We start from the raw sequence: 17167 nt of genomic DNA on the forward strand, positions 1-17167 counted from the left end.
TTAAAGTTTTAGTGTTTCCTGGGTTTTGTTTTTTTTTTTCCTTTTTGAGACAGGGTCTCCCTATTGCCCCAGCTGGCCTGGACCTCATTATGTAGACCAAGTTGGTCTGTATCTCACAGGGATCCTCCACCTGTCTCTGCATTCTGAATGCTGGGATTAAAGGAGTATACCACCATGTCCAGCTGAATTTTATGTTCTGTGAAGAAATATTAGCCTGGTTTGGTGGTGCATTCTGAGATTTATGTTTTCTAGTACATGCAAATATGTAGTTATCTGATGAGTGCTCAAATGGTTCTTCCTGTCTGTTCTTCAAATTTTCCAAGTTTACATACCTGTAACAAACTAGAACAAATGTTATCTTTCCTGAAAAAGTGCTTCAAACTTTCCAACTTTGTATCAACTGCCCACAAATCTGTCACTGCCTCCATGACCCCCGAGTTATTTTTTAGTGGGGCAATGGTGATACTTGCCTCTAATCCCAGTACTAGGGTGCTGAGGTGGATCATCTGAGCTAAGCTGGTGGAGACCAGCCAAGGCAACATAATAGGACTTCCATCTGAAAACTTTTTTCCCTTTCTCATTTTAAAACTAATTTCCCTTGTGATGCTGATTACCAGTAGGAAAAGATTTCAGAAGAAATGTAGACATTGTGGTTTAGATATAGGCAGAAGTCGTTAATGGCTTATGTCAGTGCACAGTGACATTAAGACTAGGAGTCTTTATTGTTATAAATATGGTCCCTAGTGCTGGGAGTGGTAGCACATGCTTTAATCCCAGTACTTGGGGGGCAGGGGCAGGCCTCTGAGATGCAGAGTGAATTCCAGGCCAGCTGGGACTACAGGAAGACCCTATCTCCAAAAAAAATTTTTTTTAGTTACAAATACTGTAAACCCCACTATAAAAACTAACTTCATTTTCCAAATCACTGAACCATACTTTTTCTTTTCTATGGGTGTATGTCAATTTAAAAAATCTGATAGGAACTGACAGGAATTCTTGAACTAGCGAAAGCCATGTAGTAAGTTAGTAGGAAACTGTGATTGTTCTTGGTTAAGTCAAATAATTTAAAAGCTAAAAATTTAGCCAGGCATGGTGGTGCACGCCTTCAATCCCAGCACTTGCAGAGGCAGGTCGATCTTTGTGAGTTCAAGGCCAGCCTGGCCTACATAGTGAGTTCTAGGCCAGCTGGCGTTACAGGGAGGCCCTGTCTTAAAAAAAAACGGTTAAAATTTAGAGGTTAAGGTAAAGGAGGGAAAGTATTGTCGTATGTTTTTATAAGTTTATCTTTAGGTAGGAATCCAAACTCATATATTTTTCTTTTTTTTTTCTATAGTTGAAGTATGCTTACGAGACCGATGGGATTACAGTGGTATAAAAATATGAAGGACTGCTGAAGAATCAAGTACTGTAATTTCTACTCAGAACTCTAGTAGACTGTTTTTTGAAGAAAGAAAAAAAAAAAAAAAAAAAAAAAAAAAAAAAAAAAAAAAAAAAAAAACCAGGGTGACCAAAAGGCGCGCATCTAGCTCAGGCAGGCCTTGAATTTGAAGTGTAGCTGAGGTGAGCCTTGGACTCCTGGTCCATCTCCCTCTGCCTCTTATATAATGGGATTACAGGTATGGACCATCACACTCAGTTTATGAGGCAGATTAGCCACTACCTAATGTAAACCAGATGTCCAATGAAATTACTGAGCCAAAATCCTGGTGACAAAAAGTCCTATGTACAGTTACTTTGATATTAGCTACCACCAGTAAATTTTAGATTTTTTGGATGTATATTCTGCTATGTAGAATTTGGGGAAGGTATGGTCAACAATTTTTTTTAAAGGAATATTTAGATTTTTTTCTTTAAATATTTAAACACACTGAGATAAAATATCCCTTCTGCTTTTTCATCTTATGCACAGAACAAAACCACACATTGTCATGCCTTAAACTACTTTTTATTTGCAACTACATGATTTCACGTAATTCTTCTAAACAACAACATAAAATAGATTTCCTGTGTATAAATAACTTACATACTCTCCATAAAGTAAATGCTCAAAGGTGCGAGAACACATTGCCCACTCCTACAGTGTTTTTGTTGTATTCAACAGAGTCAACGCACAATATATAAATACACAAATCCAATATTAAAAACCCAGGCACTTGACTAATAAAGTTTCTCAAACTATATCAATATGTCTAAAGTGCATATAATTTTTAAGAAAGATTATTCTCAGTAACTTTTCTATAAAAATAAGTTTGATGGTTTGGCCCATCTAACTTCACTACAAGTATGAACTTTTAATGCAGAATAAGGTATATTCTTCCTTTGTATCAACATGACATCAACACAATCAAAAGGAACTAGTGAGCTAGTGTGGTGCTAACATGTGAGGATTAATCCAGTGATTTCTGTCACAATGCATCCCAGGAGGAGGTACCCATGTCACTGGAATTGGACGATATGGTTTATTCTTTCTTCCTGGATTTGGATAACCAAATGGAACAGGAGGAGGGTAGTGACTCTGATGATGGCCATTTCCTCGGTACATTCCTGGCTTTTTTCTGGGCAAAGGGTGCCACACTGGAAGAGGTGGGAATATCAGTTCTGAAATCTGCAGGGAAGAGAAAGCATTAAGTATGTTGAAAGAAAAAACTAAGTCATGTTTTCAACAGAGACTAGGTAAACTTTCAGATTGTTCAGTCACACAAACTACCACTCACTCACAAAGAACCCTAAGAGTAGGTCAAAGTGGCATTACTATGTTAAGTTTAAATATATTTAAAAATTTTTTCCAAACCACATCATTCACAATGTATGCTTACTAAAGAATTAAACAAAAACATACCTAAAACAACTTTACAGAATATATGGAAACTTCTAAGAACATACTAGGTTTTAGGGCATTTAAGCACTGTTTTCTAGTTAACTAAGTGAGGAGTCATATAGGGAGCTTTGAAGCACAAATGCTTATCCTCAGCCAAGGTCTACTTAAAAACAATGGAATCTGAGGAATAGAGGACAAGAATTTGGCAAAGCTTTCTAGATCATTCTGTGGTAGCTGTTGAGTACAACTGTCTTAAAATTATCCTGCAAGTCAGGTAACATCAAGTTCACATTATTCAAAATCTTATCAGTAGTTTTGGGCCTCTATGTTCAGAATGCTACACTCCATAAGTTTCAGATTCTCTGATCTCTAATTTGCCCTTCCAGGTGTAGGCATTAAAAAGGACTTCCGTACTCTTGTCTCTAAAGCCTGGTTCCCCACCATGTGGCTGTTTGTTAGCTACATGTCTGTAGACATGGCCTTTTTTCCTTCTCCTTCATTCTCCTCCAGGCAGCAGCTGAGATTTACAGCTTGTCCTGGGGGTTTCCCTTTTAAACTCTAATAAAACTCTTCTTGCTTTGAGAGTTCTAGATCAGATGGGGCTACATACAGACCTGAGACCCTGACTCAACAAAATGAAATAAAAAACAAGGGGGAGGATTCCATTTCTTTGGGAAAAATGTTCAAATATAGACGTATGATGAATTTGAAAGTTCAGTTTCTCATATTCAAAAATTCAAATAATCTGCTTCTCATTCATTAGGAAAAAATTTTTGTCTTAGTCCAACTCTGCTCTCACTATAACCTTGGTATGTTAAATTATGTCGAAGACAAATTTAGTAAGAGGTAGATTTTTAAATATTCTAAAATAGTAGGTATGTACATGTAGAGAGTAAAGCTCAAGTCGAAACATCTATAAATGTCTCCGACTTAAAACACTCATACACATAAATAAGTAAAGTTTTAAAAATTAGTTTCTCTTCTGTTGAATACTGTTGGTCAAGTTTTTAAAAAGTAATTAAATGCCAAATGATACCAAATGCTGGCGAGGATGTGGAGAAAGGGGAACGTTCATTCACTGCTGCTGGGACTGCACTCTTACAACCCCTATGGAAAACAGTGTGGAAAACTCTTAAATAACTAAAAATGAACCTACCATATGACCCAGTTATACCACTCCTTGGCATATATCCAAAGGACTCATCCTATTGTAGAGATACTTGTATAATCATGTTTGTTGCTGCTCTTTTCACAATAGCTAAGAGTTGGAAGCAACCTAAGTGCCCTTAACTGACCAGTGGTTAACAAAAATGTGGTGTATTTACACAATGGAGTTCTATTCAGCAGTAAAGATGAAATAATGAAATATTCAGATAAATGGATGGATCTAGAAACTGTTATACTAAGTGAAGTAACACAATTTCAGAAAAATAAAAGACCTATGTTCTCCCTCATCTGTGGATCCTAGCAGGAAATCCTTTAAATTCCATGTCTTTTAATAAGATGATGCCATACGACAGTCTCTTCTGCATGAAGTAACTGCCATCATCACTTCAGCTGTGCCTGATTGTTAAATACTGTCACAATTGGGCTTGTTGACGGAGGGGCAAACAGGGTCATTGGATCCTCACCAGAGTATCCAGCCACTCTTCCCAGCCTTCTGTATGTAATTTGGCCCTAATCACACATGTCTCCTGGATTTGGGAGGGCTAAAGTATACAACATGCTGAGTAAAGGCTTTCTAGTGTGCATACCCTCAGGTCATTCATACACTTCCGCAACCCCTCAGTTATCTCAGCAAGTAAGCTCAGTAAATTCATTGGTTCACCAGTAAAACTTTAATCAAACATTGGCTTGACACTAGAACTTTTAAAGGGAATAAGCATTGCTTAGTATCTCCAGGAAAAGAATTCTCATAACAGATGGAAAACTTTTTTGTTAATGCCATTATGTCTCATATTATTTACAAAAAGAAAATGAGAATGTAAAAGATGTTAAAAGGATATGGGAATGGATATATTTTCCAAAATACACAGAAAAAACGAGAAAGCCTAAGCCAAGTGATGAAGGTCTGTGTAAGTGTGTTATCATATATAAGGGATGAGACAAAAATAATATACACATAATCTTAAAGTTTTTAAGGTCATTGTTTAGTCAACTAGTTAAGGAACAAAATATATATCAAGTCAAGATTTATCTGAGAATATTTGGTTTTTACCCAACCTTTATCTACATAGCACATGGTAATTAAAGTACAAGACTCTGGAACTAATCTTCTTGGATGTCTAACAGCCATACTTTGAGGTCTATACTAATGTGGTCAGAGGGACTTAAAGGACAGTTTTTGCCCCTTGCCCTCCAAGGTCGACTAAGTTACAGGGTAATATGAAGCATCTCTCAAAATGTCCTGTAACTGTGGTGAATCACTTGTCCTCTGTTCAGGGAGGACATGGATACCCCATGAGATGGACTTGAACCAGTGTCCAGTCTACAAAGAGGAGGGTCAACTCAGAGGAAACATCTCATCCATGCTTCCAAGTGAAGCCAGATATGGTCGAGCAGGACCTTTGACTTATCTTCACATAAATGGAACTGGTAAAAGAAAGGAGCTGGGGGCTCCTCCCAAGCCCATGAGACCCTTGAGGAACAGATCCTCAAACAACCTTAAGTGTAAAAATAAACTGATTTATCTGGGCCACCTGTATGGTCTTACAGACACCCAAAAGGAAAGTATAACTAAAGAGTAAAGTCATCAGTATATTTAAGAGTTCAAGGAATTACACTTCCCAGACATTAGGCTTTAGTCCATATAAAGTTATTTAGACAATTACTTCCCATTGATGATTTTGTTCTTAATCAGAAAGTGCTGCTCAGATGTAAGACTTCAAATCTTGGTCTCCAATACTGTGGTGCCCACCTATAGCTAAAGGAGACAATCAGCTATTGTTCTAAAATGATGGCTAAATTTGTTTTCTCCCCCTGTCTAAAAGACTTTGAGAGGGAACTGACACAGATTCTAACCACTCCAATAGCTATCAAAATGCCTGAAAACAAATCCTGAATCCATCACTTTCTAGTCCAGCCTTGGCAGGCAAAAGAAAAATGAGGAACCCAATAGAAGAATGCTTTTGGAAACCCTTGTCAAGAAATTCCAATGAGCTCTCATATGAACATTTGAAAACTGCCCTGTTCTGACTTTTTTCTAGTTCCCTGTGTAGAATTTGTAATGGTAATTACTCTTGCCTTTACTTTTCCTTCACACCCCCTATTCACCAGTCAAGGACTTTCTTTCCCTCGTATAGGTAAGAGTAGGCAGTTAGGGTAAAAAGACCCCAAAGAAAAGTAGCCAGTTTCTTGGCTAAAACTCACAATGTCCTTGAGCCTCTTAGCAACATACTCTGTTCCAAAGGCCAAAAATATTGAAAGTATTTGGGACTTTTATCTTTAAAAGATTTTAGGGTTACCTTACCTCTTCAGAGGGGGGAATGTTACGAGTAAGAAAAAGCCCCATTTAAAAAAAAAAATACAAGAAGAAGAAAGAGTACATGAAGTTATCAGAAAAAAGTGATGGCGAGATATGGGAGGAATTGGAGGGGAGGGAGTGGGCATGGATTTGATCAAAACACATTATACGCATGTATGAAATTCTCAATAAATTACATATGAAAAAGTAATTAAATGCTTTTTTAGTAGGTAGATATAAACTAAATCTGTAAATGCAAACACACTAGGTATAGGATGCTTTTGACTGTTAAAGTAACAAGGGAAACTTTGTTTTGGCTTGAGTAAAAAACTAAACAAAATACAGTCCAGTGAAGTTTCTAATAATGAAAAGGGAAAGAAGAGTAAGAAAAGTGGAAGTGTTAAAAAAAATATAAAGCTGGGTGTGGTGGCGTACACCTTTAATCCCAGCACTTGGGAGGCAGGGGCAGGTGGATCTCTGTAAGTTCAAGGCCAGCCTGGTCTACATAGTGAGTTCCAGGACAGCTGGAGCTACAGGGAGGCCCTGTCTCAAAAAGACCAAAAAAATAAAATAAAATAAAAAGTGAGCAGCAATTATTGAATAAAATGAAGAAATTTTAATCAGTAATATTTTATCATGACTTTTCTCGGAGGGGGAGCACATTTTCTTGAATCATATTTATCCTAGTTATTGAAGAGTGAAACATACTTTTGATAAAAGTGATTCAATGCATCTGAGAGAAGCAGCTTCTCCTCACTGTGTAAATGAGAAGAAGTGGGACTCAGAATATTTATCCAGAGTCTCTGGGCACACAACAGGGCTAGTTGGAGCACTATGGCCCTGTCATAGGAAGTGTTTCCAGCTTACCTGGTACACAGGACTTGGGGTTGCAGTCACTGAACTGGGTTTCACTTCCACTTCCTTACTTGGTTCTTCATCTGAGGAGGAAGATCCCGAATGATAATCTGAGGTAACCTTATCCAGGGCCCTGCTAACTTTCTTGGAGATCTCATCCTTGTTCTCATCCTCATTTTCAAAGCTGGCAACGATGAATGCATTGTTTTTCTCTCCATACCTAAAGCACAAACGCAATGTGCAAATCATTATAAGCAAGAGATGGCCTTAAAAACAAACAGGTCTGGACATGCCACTGTTCCAAGGCAATAGAGGATCCAAATCAGAATTGGATTCTACACATTTAAAAATCCAGCCCAGCTCCCTGCCACCATTTAATTTCCTCACTCCTACTCAATTTAAGTATAAATGAAAGTAGCTATTTTCTACTGACTTCAAAACAAAATGGTTGAAATATCACAAGTGATTCATTCATCTTTTGACTACATGAAATTAGTTATAACATTTTCCTAATGGGTATAGTGGAGCAGAGGCAGGTGGATCCCTGTGAGATCTCTGCCAACCTTGTCTACATAGCGAGTTCCAGGCCAGCTGGGGCTGCAGGGACATCCTATCTCAAAAAAGACAGAAAATAATTTTTTTATTGATTCTTTGAGAATTTCATAGTATATTTATATTCAGACCCTCCACGTCCACTCCCACCTTACCCCACCACCCCCAACTTCATGTCCTTTCATTATTTTTTAAAAGGCATATCCAGTCTAATTTGTGTTCCTTAAATGTTCTTGAATGTGGGCCTAACCTCTGAAGCTGTGTCTAAGCACCCAACATTACATCCTTAAAGAAAGCTGACTCGCTCTCCCAGCAGTAGTTCCTCACTTAGGGCTAGGGCTTCTTGCCCACCTTCCCAATTCACACTGGGTTTTTGTCTCGCTTGATCTTGCACAGGTCTTGTTGTACACTGTCAAACAACACTGTGGGTTAATGTGTGCAACTGCTCTTTTGACTCTGGAAAACTGGGTTTTCGGGTTTCCTTGTATTTATCCACCACCTTTGGCTCTTAGAATCTTTCTGCCCCTCTTCCTCAATGATCCGTGAGCCTTGAGGAGAGGGTTTGATACAGGTGTCCCACTTAGAACCAAGCATTCTTTAATCTCTTGTTCTTTGTGCATTGACCAACTGTGCCCCCCCCGCCCCGTCTTAGTCGCTATTGACTCCAAGATGCAGCTTCTCTGAAGAGTTGAGAGATGTACCTACCAAGTTCTGTCAGTGGTGGCACAGCTCTAATTTCCTTAAGAAAGATTTTTATTATCTTTATTGTATGTGTGTGAGTATATTGTGAGTATGTGTGTAAGTGCACCCTTGTCGTGCAATGCTCGTGGAGGTCAGAAGAGGGTGTCAGATCCTCTGGAACTGGAATTACAAATGACTGTTAGCCACCATGTGGGTGCTGGGAATTGAACCCGGGTCCTCTGCAAGAGCAGCCAGTGCTCTTTCTTACAGCTGAGCCATCTCTCCAGTCCCTCTGATGTATTCCTAAATGTATATCCTAGAAATTCCAGTCCCAAATCAACTAAAAACTTCCTAGATTTACTTTTACCATTAAATTTAAAAGCAACCTGTGTTTCACACCTATTGAAATTAAAGAAAACCAAAAAGATAAAGAAAGTGAAGGAGTTTTTCTTGAATTTGTGTTATGGAGACGTCTAGGTTAACTGTCATCTTTTTTAAAAAGTTTACTTTTTAATATTTTATTTATTTTTATTTATGTGTATGAATGTACTATCTGCATGTATGTGAGGGCACCCGTGTCATGCAATGCTGTGGTGTCCGAAGAGGGCTTCAGAATCCCCTGGAACTGGAGTTAAGGACGGTTTGCAGCCGCCATGTAGGTGCTGGGAATCGAACAAGTCAGTGCTCTTAACTGCTGAGCCATCTCTTCAGCTCCTATTTATTTACTTTTATCTTGTATGTATGAGTATATTGCCTGCATGTACGAAGTGCACCTTGTCATGCAGTGCCCATGGAGGACAGAAGAGGGCATCAGGTACCCTGGAACTGGAGTTACTGACATGAGCTACCATGTGGGTGCTGGGATTCAAATCCAGGTCTTCTGCAAGAGCAGCCAGTGCTCTTAACCACCAAGTTGTCTCTCCAGCCCCAACTGCTCACTTTTTTCAAGCACTCAGTAGGCTGAGACAGGAAAATCCAGAGTTGAAAGCTACTATAATCAAATACAACTCACCTATCATCTTCTTGGGCCTTAGTTTCCTTATCCACCAGATGAGGGAAGCTAGAGGTAGCTGGATACTTATCTAGGAATTCTTAACAGGCAATGCCTAAGTAGTTTAGGTGAATGCTTCACAACACACAATACATGCAGTATATGTAATTTCACATTTACTTAGAATGAAGTTTTAAGTATGGATATTTTTTTCATGCTTTAAAAGCTCAAAGGTTAATTCATGTATTAATGATAGCAATATGGACAACAGGCTTATACCTATCATTTTTGTCCACTATGGAGTTAAAATTCAGGCATTAGAAAGGCAGGAAAGTCACTAGAATACAAATCACTGCCTTTGTAGAAACAAAGTTAAGGCAGGCAACTTTATTAACTCAGATCTCTTCAACACCAATGAAGTGGTACGTCTTTACCTTTGTAGTAATTTGGTAGGATGGCTTCATGGTAAATGAAGCTATGTCAATTGCTAACATTAAGAATGTACTTAAGTGCTTAGGAGAATTAGTAATGGACAACTTTTAAACTTTCATTTTTCAATGATATATTGCTAAAACAAAGTCTAATTCACCTACTATGAAACAAGTAAATATTTATTTAATGCTTCTTATCAGAAAGACTGCAGACATTATTTTAAAAGTTGTAAAATAATACTGGATAGAGCTGCCAGCTACTCTCAAGACTTTCTCATAGGAAAAATCTATAATCTATTCTGTATCCTTAAGTATTTCACTAAGTGATAATCTTTTAAGCTATGTTATTCTCTGTATTCACCTAGCATTTTATCCCAACAACATAATAAAACTATGAAGAATGCTCTCTCTAAGTGCATTTTTAATACCAGCTTTGTCTCAAGCATACCAATGAATTTTTTTTTAAGACTTGTTTTTATTTTTAATTATGTGTGTATGTCTAAGTGTGGTTATGTGCACATGAATATCAGTGCAAACGGAAGCCAGACATGTCAGATTCTCTGGAGCTGGAGTTACCGGCAGCTGTGAGCCACTTGCTGTGGGTACTAGGAACCAAACTTGGGTCCTCTAGAAGACCAGTATACACTATTAACAACTAAGCTACCTCTCCAGCCTTGAGTTACTGTTTTTTTAAGACAGGTATCTTTCAACTGTACAACTGCTACATCAGCAATTGTTTCAATTTCCAGAAAACTTATCTTTCTAGTTTGAGTTCAAAAGGACTTTTCAATATTTCAGTATCCTCTATTAACTAATAGTGATCACCTTTACAATTGTTAGTATGTTGTTCTTTGGGGAGTTTTGTTATCACTGAGTGTGTGTACCTACATTTTGAAGGTGATCTGTATTAGTTGTTAAAAAAAAAAAAAAGTAACCCTTGTAACTTTATAAATACTATGCACAACCCCATCTCCCTCTCCTAAGCTGGGAATTGAACCCAGAGCCACTGAACTAAAGTTCCAGTCCATCTGCTGAAAATCTGTTTCTAATTTTTGTTTATGGGCTGAGAAATCACAAAAGTAACTTAAAGAACTATGTGTTAAATTTAGAGTCAATCAGGTTCCAAGTATAGGTCAAACAAAGTAATTCAATATAGTAACTTTTGATAGTTATTTCTTACAAACTGAGGTATTTAGCAGGATTTCTGTGGACAAAGTCTCCAAAATCTTTCACTCAAGTGACAGAGACCCTAAAGAGTCTCACAATCTAATAATGTTTGGCCATCTCCGATCAACTTTACATGGCTTACTCTTCCTTTTTCTCTAAAAAAGTTTTGGAGGGGCTGGAGAGATGGCTCAGCCCTTAAGAACACTAGCTGTTCTTACAAAAGACCCGGGTTCAAATCCCAGCACCCAACAGTTAACTCCAGTTCCAGGGAATCTGACAGCCTCTTCTGTCTTCCGCAAGCACTGCATGACACAGGTGCACTTACCTACATGCAAGCAATACACACATACACATAAAAATAGTAAATAAAACAAAGTTTTGGAGAATTTCCATTTTTATAAACTTGTACCTCGCACACAAAATTTCCACAACTTTATACAACTGCTGGCAATCAAGAAGTTATCTCTAGGAGTTTTCCTACTAAAATTTAGTTGAAGAATAGCCATGTATTTTTAGCATTACTTACTAGTTCACCCTGTTCTTTCATCCTAAAGAAAAATAGCTTTTCAACCTTGTCACCTAGTCAACCTCAGTTCATCCTTCACATCCCAACTCAAGTATCACCCATTCAAGTTTCCTGAACCCCAGTAAAAGGTAAACCAGGGAATCTGATGCCCTCTTAGACTAGGGCGTTGCATGACACAGGTGCACTTACACACATGCAGGCAATACACTCATACACATAAATGAATAAAAGAAAGTATTACTCTAGTCATTTGAAATCAAAATAAGAAAGGCGGAGAGATGGACACCAACTGAAGGTTATTAACTCACACTATTTGGAATCAGCTGCTCCTAATTTGAAGAAAGAGATGTGGAACATCAATGAAACAGTAACAGAGGACTAGGTGTTTAAGTTCCACATTCTACCTTTGGTATACAATAAAATCCTTGGCAAAGTTCTTGGAAAACCTGTCCAATCAGTTTATGAGTTCCTTGAGGTATAAAACAGAAATGTAACCTGTTTTTCACCATCTCAAGAAGGCAATTTCATATACCTCCTGCTTAAGTAAGTCCAAGTACCAGGTCCTGGCTGTTAAATGACATAGGTAGGCCAGACATGAAATAATTTGGTAAAATCAGTTCAGCTGTTAAGCCTGAGGACTCACCGACAGCACACCTCACATGGATCCACCCAGAGTGTGAGCTCCTTTGGCAAGCCCAGGTCACTGTACAAGATGCAACTGTTCTCACAGGCTTTTAGTACATCGGGATCAACTCTCTGAAACTTATTGACACGAATGCATCTACAAGAAAGAAGAATTAAATTAATAGCTATAATTGAATCTCAATCACAAACCTGATCTACCAACATATGTGAATGTGAGTAATAACAAAAACACCCTGAATGAGAACCTATGAGATTCTTACATGTGAACATCAGGCAAAGAGGGAACATCAAGACTGCCTGGTCTGGTAAAAGAAGGTATCTGTGTGAGCCCAGGGTAATCACAGACTATACTAAACTGCCCTGTACATTTAATAAACATGGAGATCAAAGCTATATTAGTTACAACTCTGGCAACACACACACACAAATTTTTGAGACAGATTCTCATATATCCCAGGCTGGCCTCAAACTTGCTATGCTGCTGAGGATGTTACTTGGACTTCTGATCCTAACGCCTCTACCCCCAAATTGCTAGGATTACAGGTCTACATCATCATACGTGGTTTTTTGAAATGTGGGGAAATCAAATCCCAAGCTTCATTCATGTCAGGCAAGTTCTCTACTAACAGAGCTATACCTCCACCCCAACCAGTATACATTTTTACAAATTAGGTTTTATATATTAAGTAGATGAAATTTATAACGAATATAAGACTCCAACGAATGACTCAAATATTACTGGAAATGTTTTGTGAGAACTTTTAATGTCACTAATTTGCTTTTACATCCCAGATAAGAAGGTAAGTCTTAAAGGGAATGACCTTTACTTCATCTATAATTGTTCCAAAACTACAAAATTATTCAAGGACAAAAGAATTGCTCATATCACATACTTATGATTAACATGTAGTCCTAGAATATTTTTAGTTCATTCCATGTAACTTGTGTTACCCAAGAATTTTCTTTAAGCTGCCAAAGTAAGTTAATTAATGAATCCTGTTACATTTTAAACTAAGAAATGCCACATTTAACAACTGAATGTTGACAAACATAGCTAGTAGCTGCACACAGTACTCTCTTCACTGCCTAGCCTGCTGCCCCTGGTACTGGACTCAATAAACCCATTTTTTTCCCAAATAAATAAAACAGCAAATGCAAGATGTACATTAAAATAAGCATTTTGCTTAAATAGAAACTAGTAGCTACGATGGAAAATATGAAAAGTATTTCCTGCCTTCAATGAAGATTTAACCAAGAGAATCTGGTGTTAGAACTAGTGCTGGTGCTTATGTACTGGGTGAGATCAGATAAACTGTTTACTTCTGTACTGCACCTGACAACAAAAATATGACAATACAAATGATCTGACTCTAATTGTGCCACAGTACTATCAATAATAATGTGCTGTTTGGGCAGTGAGTGGATATAGCTCAGTGGTAGAGCAATTGCCTAGAGTGTCCATGTACTGGGCTCAATCTCGAGCACCCAATAATAGCAATAAAATCTGTAACTAACAAAAGACCAAGCAGTGTCTCAGATATTACTAGTATAGTAATAGTTTTCTACTTAGTTTTTAAAGTTGGGTGTTTTTATTAGCTGGGTTCAATCTTTATGGAAGAAAGTTCTCATTATACAACAATAAACATTTCTAAAAGGTAGTACTTCTTTTCGAGCATTTACTATGCAACAGTTTCCTACACTTATTAGTTTCTGCATGTACTAATAACTCTTAATTCTTCTTATTACTTCATGAGCTAGATACTATCTTCACCATTATAAGGAAAAAAAAGAAGCAACTTGAAGACTTGTCCCACATCACATTGTCAATCTAGACTTCAAAGCTAGGTCCCTAGACTCCAAAGTTCATGTTACTTAACAATACCCAGGACTAGGGTATTAACTTAGAATAATCGCCTAACACATATGAAAGCCTGGGTTAGATCTCCAAGCATATAAAACCCCTTTTCCCTCAAAACATGCCACCACAGTGTCCTAGTCTATCTGAATAGCACCATTAACAACAGCAAATTAAGAGTGGAAAAAATTGTTTTATTATGTATATGTCTTGATCCTTTTTGTAAGATGGATCTATCCTACAGACTCTAATGTCATATATACACGGCAATTCAAAAGTGCCATGTACCCCAACATCAAAAGGACTTAAGAATGTGCAGCTCTTGGGGCTGGAGAGATGGCTCAGTGGTTAAGAGCAGGGCCTGGGTTCAGTTCCCAACACACACAGCAAAATTCCAGTTCCGGGGGGATCCAATGCCCTCTTCTGACCTCCAAAGGCATTGCATGGCATGGGTGCACTTGCATACATGCAAGCAATACACTTACACAGAAAATAAAAATATTTTTTAAAAAAGAATGCAGATCTTACACATTTTACACACCTCCTCACAATGAGAGTGATGCTGACTCTAAGCATCAAAATTACATGTATATAGTTAGAGTTTGCACCAAATTTCGATACCATATATATTTTTATTCTATTTTTTCACCCTACATTCTATGACTACTTTACCATTAACTACTGTGAATACAAAATTACAAAATAGCATGAAAATAGTCTATTATTTACTTAACGCTGATGCTCCTTCCCAATGTTTTCTTATAAGTACTAAGAGTAAAAGTACCATCTACATTCATACAAATTTGCGTCCACTTCTGATTTATGTTCCCACAGTAGACTTTGAGACTTTTACAGATCTTAGTATTGTCAAGCTGTCCTCCCCAAATATCTTATTTGTCTAAATGTAGAGAAACAATTTTAACTTATATTCCTCATTTTTTTCTCAAGCCACATGAAGTCTAATAGTTCTTATTCACAAGACAGTTTCAAAATGGTTCAATGACACTTCTGAGCACATGCCAATTTAATCTTATTTGACTTTTTCTCAGGTTTTTAGAATTACTGGGAAATGAAACTACACTGGCTGACCTTTCAGTATTTCTTAGTGCCTTCTTTTTCAGTAATATTATGGTGGCCTGGCATTGCCCAACATCAATTAGGTTAAGCGTAAAAAGCTTCAATAGCTGTAACTCACAAAAGCTCTTCACTCTCCCAGAAATGAGGATGTACAGAAAAACGACAATTAAAACAAGAAGCTAAAAAAATTACTTGAGTCAACTTCAATTCACATTTACTGAGTTATTAGGAAATATCTTTGGATAAGTATGAAGCAAATATAGAAATTAGTTTGGTTCTTTTCTTATCATTAGAATATTATACCCCAAGTGGCTTCAAGCAAAGGAGAAATAACAGCAAATGCTCTTTTCACCTCAATCCTAGATTTCTAAATTGTAAATGTTTAGCAAAAGTCCTTTTGATATCAATGCAGTAAAGTGTTTATTTGTAGAGGAAACCCCAGTGACAATAATATTGACAAATACAAGAATCTCTGGAGTTGTCACTACCACACTATCATTTCTAATTTTGAGATCATATCCCAAACTGGAGGAGGTATGATAGCTAGTTTTAGGAGACTGTCAGCCCAAGCCTCTTAAGCAGATATACCTGGTACTGGCAGTGGGCATGTCTGGGCATGTTTTTTTTCAGGAGCCTACTTCAAGCTATAAATGTGACCTCTAAAATACAAAAGCCACAATAAGAATTCTCTTCTTTCTCAGTGCCATGTATAGAAGCTCATGAAAACCTGGAGTCAGTTAAGACTTGATTTCAAATCCCAAAGCTAGCATTCAGCACTGTGGACATAGATGAGTTATGTTAAACTGGCTTATACCACAATGAATTGTGCACAGTATTTAAAGACCATCCCTGTACAGGCCAAGAGCACAAGTTGTCTATTATGTACCAACAAAACTTCAAAGCATGCAGCATGTCATTTATCTTCAGATACAATGAGACTCATTTCCCTCAATTCTGACCATGCCCATTGTGATTAGGAATCTTCTAGAACTGTGAAAACCTCCAAGCACCTATGATAATGCATGAGAAAATACTCAGCACCTCAGAGGTCTGTGTATTTTGCAGATAAAATCATGACAGACATGGTCTAGACAGACAACCTTTGGCCCTCTGGCCTTGCAGCTATTACATGAACTGATCTTCACTTGGTCAAATCTAATTCTTTACCTGTAGGCCTGTCCTTTTGATGGTTTTTCTGGATACCAGTGATTTTTATATTTCTCTTGAAGCACTAGGGTCAATTTCTCAGCAAACCTCTCTACGGCTTCTTTTTTCAACTTATCATGTTTCCGAACAAGCCTTGTGAAAAAGAAGACGACAGCAGCAATTTCGTTCTTCATCTTTCCCTGTAAAGGTAAGAGTTTTCTTTAAAACAAAACAACATAAACACACATATAAACACATACATACAAACATAAAAACTGAGACAGGCCAGGTGTGGTAGTGCATTCCTTTAATCCCAAGCAGAGGCAGAGGCAGGCAGATCTCTGTGAGTTTGAGGCCAGCCTGGTACACAAAGCAAGTTCCAGGCCAGCTGGGGCTACAGAGAGACAAGATCTTGGAGGGGGGGGCACATACAATGGACCTCAAAGACAAACGATCTGCAAAACATCCCTCCTTATAGCTTTCCCTGCTTTCTTCCAATTTTATCTTGTATTCCCCGGTGGGTAACAATCGCTAACATGTTTAGTCTTTAGAGACGCATTACAAAATACTACTAAGACTTATTGATTAGTTGAGACATCGTTAAGTAGTCTCTGTTGACTAAAATAAAGCCTGATACCACTCAAAACGAATTACTGTAATAAATATTATACAGCCCTTACTAAGTAAGCCAAAATTGAACTGCAAATAAAATTCTGTGAAGTGATTTCTACTTTAAAATACAGAAAAGTTTTCACATTAAATCTAGTGTACTGTAGCGACATTTTGGAAGTGTTGCCATTTCTAAAAGGTTAAAGTTAACACATTTCAGTAACTCTACTCCTAACTATATGCCCCCTAACTAAAAACAGAAGTCCCCCTCAAAAAAAAAAAAAATAATTGTACAAAAATGTCAATGGCAGAGGAAGTCCTACCAGCCATAAAGAAGAAACAACCCAAATA

General features: G+C 37.6%; 2 protein-coding genes across 3 annotated transcripts in view; one reads left to right on the forward strand and one right to left on the reverse strand.

Annotated features, from left to right (window-relative positions):
* Cxadr (CXADR Ig-like cell adhesion molecule) overlaps positions 1-1463 on the forward strand; it is a 59744-nt gene extending 58281 nt beyond the window's left edge. Inside the window, exon 8 of the mRNA XM_017800949.2 lies at positions 1334-1463. Within this exon, the coding sequence (XP_017656438.1) occupies positions 1334-1375 (42 nt within the window). The 3' untranslated portion in view covers positions 1376-1463. The remainder of the gene's footprint in view (positions 1-1333) is intronic.
* A 466-nt stretch (positions 1464-1929) lies between these two features.
* Positions 1930-17167, reverse strand: part of Btg3 (BTG anti-proliferation factor 3) — an 18915-nt gene continuing 3677 nt past the window's right edge. For both annotated transcript variants that reach the window (XM_017800946.2, XM_029569064.1), the window contains exons 2-5: positions 16229-16407; positions 12128-12265; positions 7149-7356; positions 1930-2605 (exon numbers count right to left, since the gene is read on the reverse strand). In XM_017800946.2, the coding sequence (XP_017656435.1) occupies positions 2363-2605; positions 7149-7356; positions 12128-12265; positions 16229-16401 (762 nt within the window). In that variant the 5' untranslated portion in view covers positions 16402-16407 and the 3' untranslated portion in view covers positions 1930-2362. The remainder of the gene's footprint in view (positions 2606-7148; positions 7357-12127; positions 12266-16228; positions 16408-17167) is intronic.

Source organism: Nannospalax galili, unplaced genomic scaffold, assembly GCF_000622305.1.
Source record: "Nannospalax galili isolate Female #2095 unplaced genomic scaffold, S.galili_v1.0 scaffold972, whole genome shotgun sequence".
NCBI lineage: Eukaryota > Metazoa > Chordata > Mammalia > Rodentia > Spalacidae > Nannospalax > Nannospalax galili.